This window comes from Wickerhamiella sorbophila, assembly GCF_002251995.1.
Source record: "Wickerhamiella sorbophila strain DS02 chromosome Unknown contig1, whole genome shotgun sequence".
NCBI classification, from domain to species: domain Eukaryota; kingdom Fungi; phylum Ascomycota; class Dipodascomycetes; order Dipodascales; family Trichomonascaceae; genus Wickerhamiella; species Wickerhamiella sorbophila.
Genome location: NW_020193984.1, coordinates 244,959 through 258,955, shown reverse-complemented (window position 1 = coordinate 258,955; position 13,997 = coordinate 244,959). Strand labels below are relative to the sequence as shown.

Genomic DNA, 13,997 nt, shown 5'->3' with positions numbered 1-13,997 from the left:
AATTGCGGGTGAGCTTTTTAGAACAGGTGGTAAATCCGGCCTAAAGCTTGCTGGCTTGCTTATATATGTACACTCGTCGATCTCGACGTTGCCCGTAGTCCAGGTGAAGCCCTTGCCCTTGATTAGTAGCAACGTTGTGTTTGCCATACTGTAGGATGTGAGAGGTGATAAACCCCTGAACACCTAACTATAATTGAGCAGGAGGGAATATGTGGCATTTTATTACACAATTAGATCGTCCATCAGAATTGGCTGGCTGGCCTGAGAAAAGAAATCACTCATCAAAATGTCTTGTGTTGGTCCTCGGAGCACCGGCGTGGACAGTTCAACAGCATCACCGCAGTCCGATGCAAGCTGACTCATGGACCTGCTTGAACCATTGGGCTGCGCTAATAACCAAGCAAGTGCGTAGGAGAACTCGTCAATCAGAGCGACTCCCAGATCCGAATCGTTGATCAATGAGTACGAACTCTCGCCACGGCGTGAGCTGGCAAACGTGTAGACATTGGGTGCGCGAATTCTGTCAACCAGCGTCTCTGCCTGGCATGTATCAGACAATATCAGCATAGTGGAGTAGCGGCTTTTTAAATACATCTCATCAATTACCGCAGCCAGTTGCTCTGCAAACAGCAGCTCGCGATCCCGGAACTTCAAAAAGCCATTGCCCCCATGGCCGGTCAGATAAAGCACTATTTTCGACCTTGCATCGCCCAATAGCCTTTTACTGTTGGGCACTGCACCGTCATGACGGTTTCGAAGCACGTCCAACACCTGCTGCACACCAACCTGCTTGCCCCGATAGTCGGTGGGAACCCCCTTGTTTAAATTAACTTTATGGTCCGGGAGGGCGTACTGGTGGCCCAAAAATACATTGCGAGCGTCGCAGACGTGGGCGGCCGCATTCATAACTATGATATTCGAGGCCTTGAAACCCTGGCCACGCAGGGTCTGGTACATTGACAGCAGATTGGACGAGTGCCGATAGTCGTACCAGTATTGAGAGGAATTGACCAGCACTGCCCAGTTCTCTGCGTTCACCAGTGTCCAAAACCATACTATCAGCAAGCCTCTGATCATTGTGAAACTTCACCAGCGCACATTCATGCCGAGACTGCCTTGGCTGATGCATCGATTCAATGCACCCCAACCCCCTTCGACTGGTTCGTACGTCAGCATGGCTTTGAGCCGGGGGTCCAATCTACGGGTTGCCAGCAGCTTCTGGGGTTTTGGCTTGCTAAACAATGTCTTGTATGTGGTTATTTTGTCTGCTGCAATTGATTTAGTGGGTGCCACTACCCCTAAAGGCGTTGTATTACTGGCTGACGTCTTGCCCGCTTTGATCGCCAAAGTCTCTGCGCCGTTCTACATACACAGGGTCCCGTATCCTTTACGCATTTTTTGCTTAGTTGGTTTAAGCTTTGTCGGTATGCAGCTTGTTGCTGCCGGCAACTCGTTTTTGCCCATCATAACGGGCATTTGTCTAGCATCCCTGTCCTCGGGATTTGGCGAAATCACTTTTCTCGCGTTAACTCACTTTTACGACCGTAACGCGGTTCATGGGTTTAGCTCTGGAACAGGTGCGGCCGGTTTGGTGGGCAGCTTTCTTTTTATGTTAGCCACTACTGTGCTACATGTTTCGACCCGATGGACGTTAATCCTTTTCAGCATCTCACCATTTGCATTCTTGTTGGTATTTTTCAAACTCCTTCCGCCCCGCGATTATGTCCCCGTTGATGTCGATCTGAACAGTGATTCTGAACCCCAAATCAAAACCATTGACCGTATCAAGCCACTTGTTAGACCGTTCATCATCCCCCTCATGCTTGTGTACATTGGAGAGTACGTGATCAACCAGGGGATATCGCCTACTTTACTTTTTGACCTCAACGATATGCCTTTTGCGGCCTATCGGGATGCGTATGTTACTTATAGCACGCTCTACCAAGTTGGTGTTTTCATTTCAAGATCATCAGCACCGTGGGTTCGCATACATCAACTCTACCTGCCTGCCGCACTGCAATTGCTGAACGTCGGAATCTGCATTTTGCAGTCGATGTTCATGGTATTCCCTTCTATTTATATTCTCTTTATTCTTATGGTCTACGAGGGACTTTTGGGAGGTGCTGCCTATGTGAACACTTATATGCAGGTGACCGAAACGGTTCCAGCAAAGGAGCGTGAATTTGCAATGGCAACTGTAGGCATGAGTGATTCAGCCGGTATCACACTCGCGGGGCTCTTATCTCTCTGGCTCGAGCCCGCCCTGTGCCACTATCAAATGCGGCATGACAGGCCATGGTGCCAATTAACCTAAATCTGTACGGCTATATTTTTTCGATTTAATTCTCACGAGGAGCAACAAAGTCTTTAGCACGTTCCTTTTGCTTGACTTCTTTCGCAGCCTGGCGTTCCGCACGACGTTGCTCCTGTTTCTTTTGCTCTTTCTCCCGCTTGGACAAAAAGTATTCACCGCTCTCAATCTCGAGATCAACCTTGCGAGGCTGGGGTGCAGGGGGGAAGGGAGTGTACTCTTTCTTCTGGCGAACCTTGTGGGGAGCACGTCTGGCAACATTTCGCTTTTTGAACTGAGGAAGGAACCGGCTCCAATCTTCACCTGCCATTTCGGGCTTCTTTGCCAGCTCTCGCTTGATCATAAGCTCTTTGATGTGATAAATAGGATGGATGTTTTGCATGCAATCTTCGACAACTCTTCGGACCTCCTTCAAACCTTTATAAGTGCCCATAGCTGCCACAGTATTACCTTGGACGAGAATGTAACATTTGGTCACCAACTCAAGGGCCTTTAGCGTATTACCGTTCGGGCCAATGAGCCGTTGGCGGCGCTTAACAAAGCGTTCCTTGCTGCTCACAAAGCCGCCGATTTTGATGACGTCGCATACGATGTCGTCTTGGAGAATTTTCACCGCCTGAGGAAACGGCACACTGCGAGCCAGAAGCTTGATAAGGTCACGGGCCTTGAGAATAATTGCGGGATCATAAGTCTTACGAGTAGTTTTGACGGTCATAGAGCCTTCAACCAAGTCCAACTGGCAGGCGACGCCTTTTGCGTCGAGAGCTTTGGTCAAATCACCCCAGATCTGGCGGAGATAGGCCTCACGATACTTGGGGAAAAGACTTGCGAAGCTGGTTTCCTCGGTGAAAGGAGTTCCACATTTCAGATCGTCAGGACCAAAAGGCTCGATCCTCCATTTATCAACATCAGGGGTGTCCCAGGGCTTGTCCTTATTATTAGTGGAGGGCATTAATGTTAGACGGTTTTTTCTTCCAAGCGTAGATCTAGAAAAAATTATATAAGCGGGAGGATATTAGTCTTGGAGGGAAAATCGATCTGGGGCGGAGGCAGTAGTAGCAAAGAGGCAATGAAAAGTCTGGTTTACAAATGTAATGATTGAGCATGTTTGACGAAGGACACGGGCTATGAGCTACCAGACGCGTGAACTGAGCGATCTAGCTCTAGAGGCTTCGTACGGCCAAACTGCTTTGAGAGATCCGAGTCGCAACTCGCATTAAAGAGTATAGCGGCCGTAAATAAGTACTATGTAGAGGATAATGGCATTTTACTCAAATCCACGAATAAGAGGTTTTGCAAGTTCAGAACTCAGAAACACCCTTAGTCATCACAAAAGGACGATCATTCCAAAGAGACATTGCTAGGGGGTGTGGGTGCCCACTATTTTTAGAACTAGTGAAACAGGAAGACATAAAAATAGACTAACTCAAATGTTACAACAACCATAAGACAAAATGCGCTGCCCGCACTGTATTAGCTGCTACAGACTAGCACATAGAGTCACCACCGCGCTCGTCGGTAGTTAGCCGAATATACGATCAAGCGAACCGTACAGAGGTGAAACCAACCCCTGATTTTCACCTGCTTCTCGAGACGATCCCAAATAGCAATGAAAAGTGCTCGAGGCGCTCTCAAAGCAAGGAAACATTAAAATACAGTACTTATCCTCTATAGAAAGGTTAATTGGGCTATAATCTAGCTTCATGCTTCCCATCCCTGGTCCTCTCATTCCTCATTAAATGCTTACCCCAACCCATATGCATTATGTAGGTGCCGATCATGCTGCCTGCCACTGCTGGTAGCGTAATACTGGAAAGTTGCAGTCGGGTTTTAGATAGGATAAATGTGCCCGCAGCGTCTATTGTATCCAACCTGAAACCAAAAAAAGACGCCCACGCGGTAGCCACCATTCCCTTACGTGTGCTGCGTAAGTTGTGTTCAGCTTGGCGCAAGAGAAGAGTTAAACGTGCCAAAAACTACTGCTCCCAGGCTGTTCCCTTGCTTGTGCGTCTGAGCCGCAGTGAGCTGGTTGTGCAGGCAACCCCTTTGGGAAAAATGCAGCCATTTGCACTTAGTAAGCCAGGGAGCTTCTTGTGGCAGGATTCTTTTGCGAAGTGCATTCTTTTGAAATACTCGATCTTCGTCGTTGAGCATCAATTTGCCAAAGTTCCGCCGGGCCGTACTAGATCTTCAAAACCAGTACCGGCAGTTCCATTTTGTAAACTAGCGGGAATCACGGCCACTTTTCTTTCTTTACCGCGACGCGAACACGACCCAACGCCCTCGTCCCCCCTGAAACTGCGAGTCAGGAATATTTGCTATTAGTGCCAGGAACCAGTCCGACCGCTATCAAGTCTCGATATTGCTACTACTTCTACTGTTCTAATAATGACAACCTTGCCGCTAAAGCCTGGGGCTGTTCCCAGGATTCGCCATGACGACCTGGAGGACATATCGCTCTTCGAGCCCTCACCCGGACGCCGACATTCCAGTGGTAATACAAACACCGAGTTGTATTCGCCAGTCTCCTCAATCTCATCAGCAGATGATCACAGCGTTCTATCGAACGGAAGTAACCCAACGCTTGTCTCAGACAGCTCATCGTTGCGGTCTTCCCTTTCATCAATCTCTTCCCCCGCTCTGTTGAGTATGTGCGGGCCGTTTACATCGCGCCCCAGTGTACAGTCCAGTCCTGCTCTACCGCATCTTGATGAGCATCATGCCTTTGAGCAGAGCCATTTCCAGATGAAGCCCGACTTTCACTCGTTCACCGACAAAACGTCCATGGCCAGCCTATCTCGCCTTCCTGCTCGCCGCATGCGCACTCGTAAACAGCGTGAGCTTGACTATGAGAACGATTTGGGTGAGGATTTCTGGCTCCAGGATGGGCTGATGTTCAATGTGCCTATGTCGCCTGCGCTCTACATGCAACAAAAGCAACGCAAGAGTAGGCCCTCCTTTTCCACTCCACAGGGCCCCAAAAGCTCAAACGGTCACTACCACCGTCAAAAATCTGCGAACAAATGCGATAACCATGGACAAAGAAAGCCCCAGAACGGCCCCCATGACCCCCAGAGCAAACCACCTCGCCTCCCCCAACCGTCGAATCGTCGTAAGTCTGCCACTCGTAATAGCAATGCTACCCTGCCTAGTATCAAAGAAACCGATTCCCAAAATTCTACCAGGACAGCAGCTTATCATGACATGTCTGTGAGCTCTGAGGATTTGTCGCTGGCCAGTATGCTGGACCACTCTCTCAATTTTGATTATGCACAAGAAGTATCATTCACTTCGCCTTTATCTGTAAAGTCTCGATCTGCATCTCTACCCTGTCTCAATACCGATCTACCGCCGCCCTCTCCTATCATGTCGTCTTCGTCATCTCCCCGACGCACCTCTCTCACCCGGCCCGAGCATTTACCACCCAAAACGCCTGATGAAGAGAAGAAGCACCTCGATGAGTATGGCAAGATTATGGCCATGGCTGCTGAGCATGAAAAGAAGCGGCAAAGTGCCGAAGAAGCCAAGGCCCAAGCTCGCACTAACCAAATGCATGCCGACATTGATGTTTGGCAAGCTTGGCTCAAAAACCCTACCAGCGCTCCAAAGCGTTTGCGCCAACTCTGGTGGAGGGGTATCCCTCAGCGTGTGCGTGGTGATGTTTGGATTTCACAGGTAGGAAACTCATTAGAGGTCACTTTGGAAGGATGCACATTGTCTGGCAATGAGGCAGATATCGTGCAGGACTCGGCTCGTGTCTGGCCAGAGCTAGGCATTTTCCAGCCTGATCGACCTCTACATCGTAGTCTCATTCTGATTGTCCGCTCTTTCTTGGGCCTGCATCCCGGTCTCAAGTATCAGCGGGCACTATCTCTGATTGCCGGCTTGCTCTTACTTGAGCTTGACGAGGAAAAGGCACTTGTTGTCATGGCTAATATGCTTCACAAGAGCCTTCCTTTGGCTGTTATGATGGGCGACGAGCAAACGGCCACTGCCCATTACACGCCATATTACAAAGTGTTCAGAGCCAAGTTCGGTCGCCTGAACGACCACTTCAACAGCATCCGCATGGCTCCCAACCACTATCTCGATTCTATGATTAGCAACATGTTCACTGACCGGCTCGATGTCGACACAGCTGCTCACATTATCGACGTATTTTTGTTCGAAGGAGATGGCTTCTTACTACAGGCCGCACTCGGCTTAGTGCGTAGTAACGAGGCCTCCTTGTATCAATCCCGAAACGAAGTCATCGAGGCACTCGAGGCCAAGGTCACCATTTCAGATGAGGCTCTTTTCGATCATATTTCTCATTCTACCCGCTGATAAGCGTTGGGTTTTCCAAACTAATTCCACCCTATTCCAGGAAAAAACCTATGCCTGTTATCACAATAATCAACAGGATGATGAAGAGAGCTGTTAAATTTATATATATATATACTTTAGGCGCATATTAGCATGAGCCAGCAAATATCCTGCATATATCAACTTTATCTTTGCTAGTCATCAGTATTAATATTCTCTGTAGATCTAGTTCGATGCACTGAAAATTGCCGAGGAGCTGCAGGTGAACTGGCGTACGACGACTTAGTCCATAGCGACATCACGTTTGTAGCTAGCGAAGCCGCAGCAGCTGTTTTTTCAAAGTGACCTGCAAGAACATCAAGCTGCGCTTCGATCCCTGTTACAGTTGTTTTAATTTCGTTCAGGTGTAATAATAAATCTTCCTTTTCCTCAACTTTGCTGCTTGACATTCGACTATTCAATTATGGGCGCGAACCGTGGGCAAACTGCGGTTTTGTTGTGGTAGTATTAATGTTTAGACTCATTCAGCTGCGATTAATTATGGCTCAATTGTGCACATCAGAACAATCAGAATCAGAGACGACAGCTTTGGAGCGGCCAAGTCCGCGAACGTCTAGGCGCAACCGTTCCAAATGCAGGATGAACGCTTCCAGCACCAGGCGGAGGGCACCGGTTGTAATCACTAGTGAACCCCCCGCGAAAGAGAGCCTGGATCGAGATCGGCTGGAGCAAATATACAGCCAATCTTTAGCGCTTTCAGAAGCGTCGAAACGGCTCATTGATCTGGTCAAACCCTTACTTGACAGCAATTGCGTAGCAGCCGATGTCAATCCCCCCCGAGATCTGCAGCCAGCTGAAATGAGCGGGCAAGAGAGCCCCGTGCTAAAAAAACCCAGCAGAGCTCAGCGACAGCGTCGGCGACAAGGTCAGAATTACCAAAAAGTAGCAGACATGATGCTTTCGCCCAGAAAGCCGTACGTGCGTTTCACAAGCCCTACCTGAGTACATAGTCGATCTTGACAGGGACAATGGGACGGCTTGGGTGCCCAGAACGCTTGCGCTGCCTCCGATATTTTTCTACTTGAATACGGTATCTAAATCTCTGGAGTATTCCGAAGCTTGGCAAGAAATGCACCGCCTAAACGACGTCGAACGACCGTACGAGCCCCTCAGATATTCAAAATTTTTAACAGAACCCCAACCCACCACGCACCAAGGGATGCAGGTTTTTATTGCCGGGCGAGCCAAGATGGGCCCTCATCTTCCTTTTTTTTTCGGGAATCAAGGGCGGTGTTCTTCTGAGCGAACTCAACAATACAGCAGTAATAAGCAAGGTCACACCGCAGTAATCCCAGTTATATTCGGCTAAATACATGGAGAACCGGGATGAGAACCACATTCCAGGTACGGACTTTATCTTCAAGCAGGATATCAGAGAGAGTGATAACCTGCGCACTGATGGAGATATTGTGCTTGTACCGCAGCCGACCAATTCACCTAATGACCCTCTGAATTGGTCCAAGCCCCGCAAGTACTGGCATATGCTGTTAGTTTTGATCGTGACAGGATTGACTGCTGCGACATCTAATAGTGCCAGTGCTGCGCAGAATTCCTTAGTGGATGAGTATGGGTTCTCCTGGGGAGTTTTCAATACCGGTGCCGGAGTACTATTCATTGGCATCGGCTACTGGACTTTGTTAAGCTCGCCCAGTGTATTTCTATGGGGTAGCCGTATCAACTACATTGTTGGCTTGCTTCTAGGCATAATTGGTGCTGCATGGTATGCGAACGTCAAGACAAATAGCGATGCTATTTGGAGTCAACTTTTTGCTGGCGCTTCAGAAGCAGTGGCTGAAGCAGTCGCCCAGCTTTCGTTGACGCAGATTTTCTTTCAGCACCAGGCATCCGAAGCCCTTGGTTTGTACATTTTGGCGACATCAGTAGGCACATTTTTGGGGCCTATGATCGGTGGCTATGCCGCCGACAACCTAGGATGGCAGTGGGTGGGCTACCTTGGACTTATCACCTCCGGCTTTATGCTTGTGGTGGTTTACTTCGGTCTAGAGGAAACCTACTTTGATCGTAAACATTACGAACTCTGTCATCCTAGTCCGGTTGCGCAGCGTGCTGCTGCCCACACCGTTTTGGAAGATACAAATTTGGTTGGTGAGAAGAAAGCGCATGGAGAGAAACCAGGACAAGAAGAACATCACTTCCATCCGACTCTTATTCCCTCCTCGTTATCTGCCGAACAGAGTAGGATCACCACCACCTACGATGACTCTGTGATCAGCGATAGCCACTTGGAAAAGGCAGAGTATGTCGATCCGCCGAAATCGTACTGGAAACGTATTGCTCTTATCACTCCCGCGGTTAACTTGAAGGGCTGGGGATTCAAGCAGTATGCTCACCGTTTGTGGCTGACACTCCGCGTGTTCAGTTTTCCAGCTGTAATCTATTCCGGTCTGCAATGGGGTGCCCAAGACGCTTGGCTCACTTTCTATATTACGGCTGAGGACGACTACTGGGCAGATGCTCCTTGGCACTACAGCGATGCAGGTGTCGCGATAATGAATATTCCAACCCTAATTGGTGCTGTTATCGGCTGCTTCTACGGAAGTTACTGTGCGGATTGGTTCGTGTTGTGGATGGCTCACAGGAATAAAGGTGTGCGCGAGGCGGAAAGCCGTCTGTACTTTTTGCTATTGCCGGGACTTATTGCCCCAGCGGGTATGTTCTTATTTGGTATTGGAACCGAGCATGGCTGGTCATGGCCGCTACCTTACGTGGGACTTGGTTTCATCGGGTTCGGCTGGGGCTGTGCAGGTGATATCTCAATGAGCTACCTTGTCGACTGTTACCCAGAAATGGTTTTGGAGGGCATGGTTGGTGTATCTGTTATCAACAACACACTTGGTATGATCTTTTCTTTTGTCTGCGACACTTGGATGGATGCGTCCGGCCCTCAAAACACCTTCATTGCCATTGGCGTTTTGGAATTCTTTTTCATGGTAATCATGAGTATTCCTATGATCATCTGGGGTAAATCTTGCCGTAAATGGACAAGGGGGATGTACTACTCTTTCATCGACGCCCGCGACAACTTGGACAAGTATCCCCAAACCCGAGGCGATGTTTCTGCAGAGTCTTGTTCTGTCTCCTCCTGCACAGGTGAATCGGATTGTCCGACGACAGCTAAATAAAATTAATAGTGAGAAAATATTCCTATTTTTAGACTGAGATTAGTGGACTAGATGACGAGGTTCTGCTTGATAGCACCATCTATTGATTGTGGGCGAGCTGTGTGACCTTGGTCTCTGCACATGAAAGGAACCCTAGATGTGCGTTCAAGTTGGACGATCATTTATTCGATTCGGCGGTCGTGCGCGTATCAGCTTTCGTGACTCGAGAATACACTTATCTGCTAAGCTTTACTATGCGCTATAAACAATGCCATGTATACACTTCGGTGTCTAGCTAGTTCAATTTTTCTAGTCCATGCTTTCCATATTTGGCTACGGCAGCTGGCCAGCACGCCTGGGGGAACTATATAAGCACACGCTGTGATTCGTCAGCTTGTCGTCAGTATGATCCTTTGGGTTTTAATTTTGGGTATTCTACTGTTTGCGCTAACGTATGATTTCTATTTAAAGTGGAGCTTTACAGCCCAGGCCAAGCGGGCAGGATTGGAGCCCGTGCCGGTAGTCTTGGACTATCCATTGGGAATTCGCACTCTATTCAGATCATTGTCTGCGGTTAGAAGAAAAGAAAGCCTGGAGAAAATGATAGAAAATTTCCGTGCAAAGGAAAAGCTGACGTTCACTGAGGAAATCCTCGGTATGTTCATTGTAGTGACTCTTGATCCCGAAAATGTGAAAAGCATGCTGGCTACCAATTTCAAATCGTACAGTCTAGGCATCCGAGCCGACCAGCTAAATTGCTTCTTGGGTGATGGAATATTCACACTGTCTGGTGCTGGCTGGAAACACTCGCGCAATTTGCTGCGTCCGCAGTTTTCCCGAGAACAAGTGGCCCAGATCGATTCGATCAGAGAACATTTCAGCCATGTGGAGGCCGTTTTAGATCGTGAGGAGTTTGTCGACATTCAAACACTCTTTCACCACCTCACAATGGACACTGCAACCGAGTTTTTACTTGGAGAGAGCGTGGATTCGCTGCTTGATTCACAACGGGAGGTTTACGGCATGTCTTGTGCCCAGTTCGTAAAGGACTACACCGAGTGCGTGGAATGGTGCTTGACAAGGATTCAATTCGGTCCCTTGTTCCGATTTGTTTATCCCAAGTCGTTCCGCGAGGCAATTGCAAGAAGCCGGAAGTTTGTTGAATATTTCGTGGACAAAGCGTTGGCTAAGCCGATTGAGACAGAAAGCGAGTCGTACACTTTCATTTATGAACTCGCCAAGGTCACGAGAGACCGTGTTACTATTCGAGACCAAGCTCTCAACATTCTTATCGCTGGTCGTGATACTACTGCATCCTTACTGTCGTACTCTATTTGGCATTTAGCCCACCATCCCGAGGTGTATCGCAAGCTACGCAAGGAATTGATCGAGGCTTTTGGACCAGTTAGTACAAAGAGTGTTACTTTTGAAAAGCTCAAGAGCTGCACGTATTTGAAGCACGTCATTAACGAGGTCTTGAGACTAAACCCTGCTGTGCCTCGAAACATTCGCACCGCAGAAGTCGATACTCAGCTACCAAGAGGAGGAGGTCCAGATGGCCAGGATCCTGTTTTTATTGCCAAAGGAACAAATGTCATGTATGCTGTTCATGAAATGCATCGGCAGCCCGCGATTTGGGGAGAGGACGCGGAGGTTTTCCGGCCCGAACGCTGGGAGACGTTTCACCCCAAAGGCTGGGAGTACTTGCCGTTCAACGGCGGACCTCGTATCTGCTTGGGCCAGCAGTTTGCACTCACAGAAGCGTCATTTGTTCTTACCCGGATAGCCCAAAAGTACGATAGCATCGAGCTGCAGGACCCCGCTGCCCCATTGGTGAACGACGTCAACCTCACTGCAAGGGTCTATGGCGGTGTTTGGGTTAAAATGCATCAAGCTGACATCTAGACACATCCAGATGCCCTTCAAACTTTATCTAAATGAATCACGTAACTATTCTAGACCCCCTCCGCTCATCTCGTTAATGTGCCTGTCACGGCTGGGAGCACCTACATATATGATTACTTTGGGACACTGCATTAATTGCTGAGCTTCCCCTCCATGATGAAGCCGAGAGTAAGTAACACCGACAACGGGCAACAAAACACCACGCGGACGGCCATTAACAAAAGCTGATTATTATTGTCAGGCATGGAGAGTCTGAAGCCAACTGCGATAAGAGCGTCAATGGGCACACCCAGAACCATATGGTGCTGTTAACTAGCCGGGGTCGGACCCAGGCAAAAGAAGCTGGCGAGGAGATTGCCCAGATGATTAGGCCGGGCGAAAACGTTCGTGTCTACCGGTCACCATATATGCGTACTCGTCAGACGGAAGAAGAGATTCGATTGGTTTTGCGAAATCACGGGATCAAACCGAGCGTCATCGAGGAACCTCGACTAAGGGAACAGGACTTTGGAAACTTTCAAAACGCCCAGCGGATGACGGATATTATGAAGGAGCGTAGCATATACGGGTCATTTTTCTATCGCATTTTCAATGGCGAGTCTGCCGCGGACGTTTACGACCGCTGCGCAAGCTTTTGCAATTCACTGTACAGACATTTCACCATCCACGAGCCCGATGTGGTGATTTTGGTCTCTCATGGCATTTGGGGCCGGGTATTTTTAATGAAATGGTTCAAATGGAACTACGAGTATTTTGAAAACCTCAAAAACCTTCAGCATTGCGTTCCTATCGTTATGGAACGCAAGGACTCGCATTATGCGCTATTGAGCGACCTAGAAACATGGGAAGATCAGCAGCCTACGTCCAGTACAAATAAGGGGACCAGCCCCGATATCACAACAATTTAAATAAGTTAAATAATTTTAATTTACGTTTTTTTGCACGACCCTTCGCAGGTCTCTTTTCCGCAGCATCCACTGAAATCATTGTCTTTGCTCGGCCAAGGATTGTGTCCACGACCCCACCCCTTAGTGGAGTAGTAGTCCATAGGATATGTTCCATTTGGCATCCACAGAACTTGGTCCAAAGCTACCATTGCTTCGTAGGGCGTTAAAAGAGGCTTGGGGAAAGCATACCCCCAGTCGATACTCAAGCGAGGACAGGCCACCTGAACCCAACAGTCTATATCTGGAAACTGTGCCAAGCGCTGAGGAAAGATCTCCGAAAGCATGAGCATAACTGTTTCGATCTTGGCCTTGGCGAACTGATTCTGCAGGCGCTGGAGAGTCAACGGGTTTCCTTGTCTCCCAAGCGTTCCGAGAATCAATCCGACTTTTTTGGCATGTTTTGCCTCAATTATCGCTTGTCTTCGCACTGAACGCATTTCCTCGTGTCCATATTCCTCCAGCGTGAACTCACGATTATACGGGTCGTATTTGTAGGCTGGGATTTCGGGATTGTGTATCATGGCGCTCTCTAGATGGAAGCGACCATCACCAATGTAAACAATAGCGTCAACAGACTGGTCAAGATGTGCCGATGTACAGCCTAAAACCTCACCCTTAGACAAAGGCATGGCTTGAGGCGAGATCGCCGAGACCCCTCGCTGAGCTAGGGGTTCCGTGATCTGATGAAGTGTAGGATTGAACTGGATGGTGCTCACAAGAGCGATTTTTTTGTCTCCTAAATGATGCACTATTGTATTGATCAGATGTTCTTTGTCGATCTCAATAGTAACAAACACGTAAAGCACCTTGATTTTGGTAACGTCGATAGGAACAAGGCACGAGTGGGCATAATGAATGAGCATGTCGCAGTCCAAAGCGACAGCCGTGAAATCGTCTATACAGCATGCACCATAGGTAACGTCACCCATCACCACTGTTTCAACTTGACAGAATTGCTCGAGAATATCGGAAACAATGCAGGCATATATAAGTAGGCCCTCGGGCATTTGTACTGCAACTCGCTTGCTGTTGTTTTTGCGAATGTTCCACACGGTTTTGTGAATCTCAAAGTTGTAGTTTTTCGGTAAAAGCTGGATCGCAGCATTAAGCTCCTCGTCTTGAAGAATATCAGAGGGAATCTGGTTCACAGCTCTTCTCAGAGGCTTTTTGGAAACTGCACCCTGAAATTTGTCCGTAGGTCCATCCTTTCTGCCGACGAATCGCCGTCTGGCTTGTACTGGTTCAGCAGACATTGGAGAAAAAAAAATATTACGAAGCAGGGAGAAATTAATCACAAGCACCAACTGTGTTTAGACCAGTGCTAGCGAGTTAAGCAGTTGAGCGAGC

The 13,997-nt window shown here is 48.4% G+C and overlaps 9 protein-coding genes across 9 annotated transcripts; 5 read left to right on the top strand and 4 right to left on the bottom strand.

Annotated features, from left to right (window-relative positions):
- Window positions 1–222: 222 nt before the first annotated feature.
- On the bottom strand, window positions 223–1,077 carry B9G98_00154 (GPI-anchor transamidase; the record flags this gene model as incomplete). Its single annotated transcript, XM_024806712.1, has 1 exon — window positions 223–1,077. The coding sequence occupies one exon, from the start codon at window positions 1,075–1,077 to the stop codon at window positions 223–225; it is 855 nt and encodes a 284-aa protein (XP_024662480.1).
- A 25-nt stretch (window positions 1,078–1,102) lies between these two features.
- B9G98_00153 (Protein BTN1) lies at window positions 1,103–2,314 on the top strand (the record flags this gene model as incomplete). The annotated part of the gene is made up of 1 exon (XM_024806711.1): window positions 1,103–2,314. One exon carries the CDS (start codon window positions 1,103–1,105, stop codon window positions 2,312–2,314), a length of 1,212 nt encoding a protein of 403 aa, XP_024662479.1.
- A 25-nt stretch (window positions 2,315–2,339) lies between these two features.
- Window positions 2,340–3,263, bottom strand: B9G98_00152 (KRR1 small subunit processome component; the record flags this gene model as incomplete). Its single annotated transcript, XM_024806710.1, has 1 exon — window positions 2,340–3,263. The coding sequence occupies one exon, from the start codon at window positions 3,261–3,263 to the stop codon at window positions 2,340–2,342; it is 924 nt and encodes a 307-aa protein (XP_024662478.1).
- A 1,436-nt stretch (window positions 3,264–4,699) lies between these two features.
- Window positions 4,700–6,637, top strand: B9G98_00151 (TBC1 domain family member 12; the record flags this gene model as incomplete). The annotated part of the gene is made up of 1 exon (XM_024806709.1): window positions 4,700–6,637. The coding sequence occupies one exon, from the start codon at window positions 4,700–4,702 to the stop codon at window positions 6,635–6,637; it is 1,938 nt and encodes a 645-aa protein (XP_024662477.1).
- Window positions 6,638–6,810: 173 nt separating this feature from the next.
- On the bottom strand, window positions 6,811–7,065 carry B9G98_00150 (hypothetical protein; the record flags this gene model as incomplete). The annotated part of the gene is made up of 1 exon (XM_024806708.1): window positions 6,811–7,065. One exon carries the CDS (start codon window positions 7,063–7,065, stop codon window positions 6,811–6,813), a length of 255 nt encoding a protein of 84 aa, XP_024662476.1.
- Window positions 7,066–7,989: 924 nt separating this feature from the next.
- Window positions 7,990–9,819, top strand: B9G98_00149 (hypothetical protein; the record flags this gene model as incomplete). Its single annotated transcript, XM_024806707.1, has 1 exon — window positions 7,990–9,819. The coding sequence occupies one exon, from the start codon at window positions 7,990–7,992 to the stop codon at window positions 9,817–9,819; it is 1,830 nt and encodes a 609-aa protein (XP_024662475.1).
- A 384-nt stretch (window positions 9,820–10,203) lies between these two features.
- Window positions 10,204–11,703, top strand: B9G98_00148 (hypothetical protein; the record flags this gene model as incomplete). The annotated part of the gene is made up of 1 exon (XM_024806706.1): window positions 10,204–11,703. The coding sequence occupies one exon, from the start codon at window positions 10,204–10,206 to the stop codon at window positions 11,701–11,703; it is 1,500 nt and encodes a 499-aa protein (XP_024662474.1).
- A 153-nt stretch (window positions 11,704–11,856) lies between these two features.
- B9G98_00147 (Broad-range acid phosphatase DET1) lies at window positions 11,857–12,611 on the top strand (the record flags this gene model as incomplete). Its single annotated transcript, XM_024806705.1, has 2 exons — window positions 11,857–11,871; window positions 11,928–12,611. 2 exons carry the CDS (start codon window positions 11,857–11,859, stop codon window positions 12,609–12,611), a joined length of 699 nt encoding a protein of 232 aa, XP_024662473.1.
- Window positions 12,612–12,631: 20 nt separating this feature from the next.
- B9G98_00146 (Diphthamide biosynthesis protein 1) lies at window positions 12,632–13,934 on the bottom strand (the record flags this gene model as incomplete). Its single annotated transcript, XM_024806704.1, has 1 exon — window positions 12,632–13,934. The coding sequence occupies exon 1, from the start codon at window positions 13,901–13,903 to the stop codon at window positions 12,632–12,634; it is 1,272 nt and encodes a 423-aa protein (XP_024662472.1). The 5' UTR covers window positions 13,904–13,934.
- Window positions 13,935–13,997: the final 63 nt, after the last annotated feature.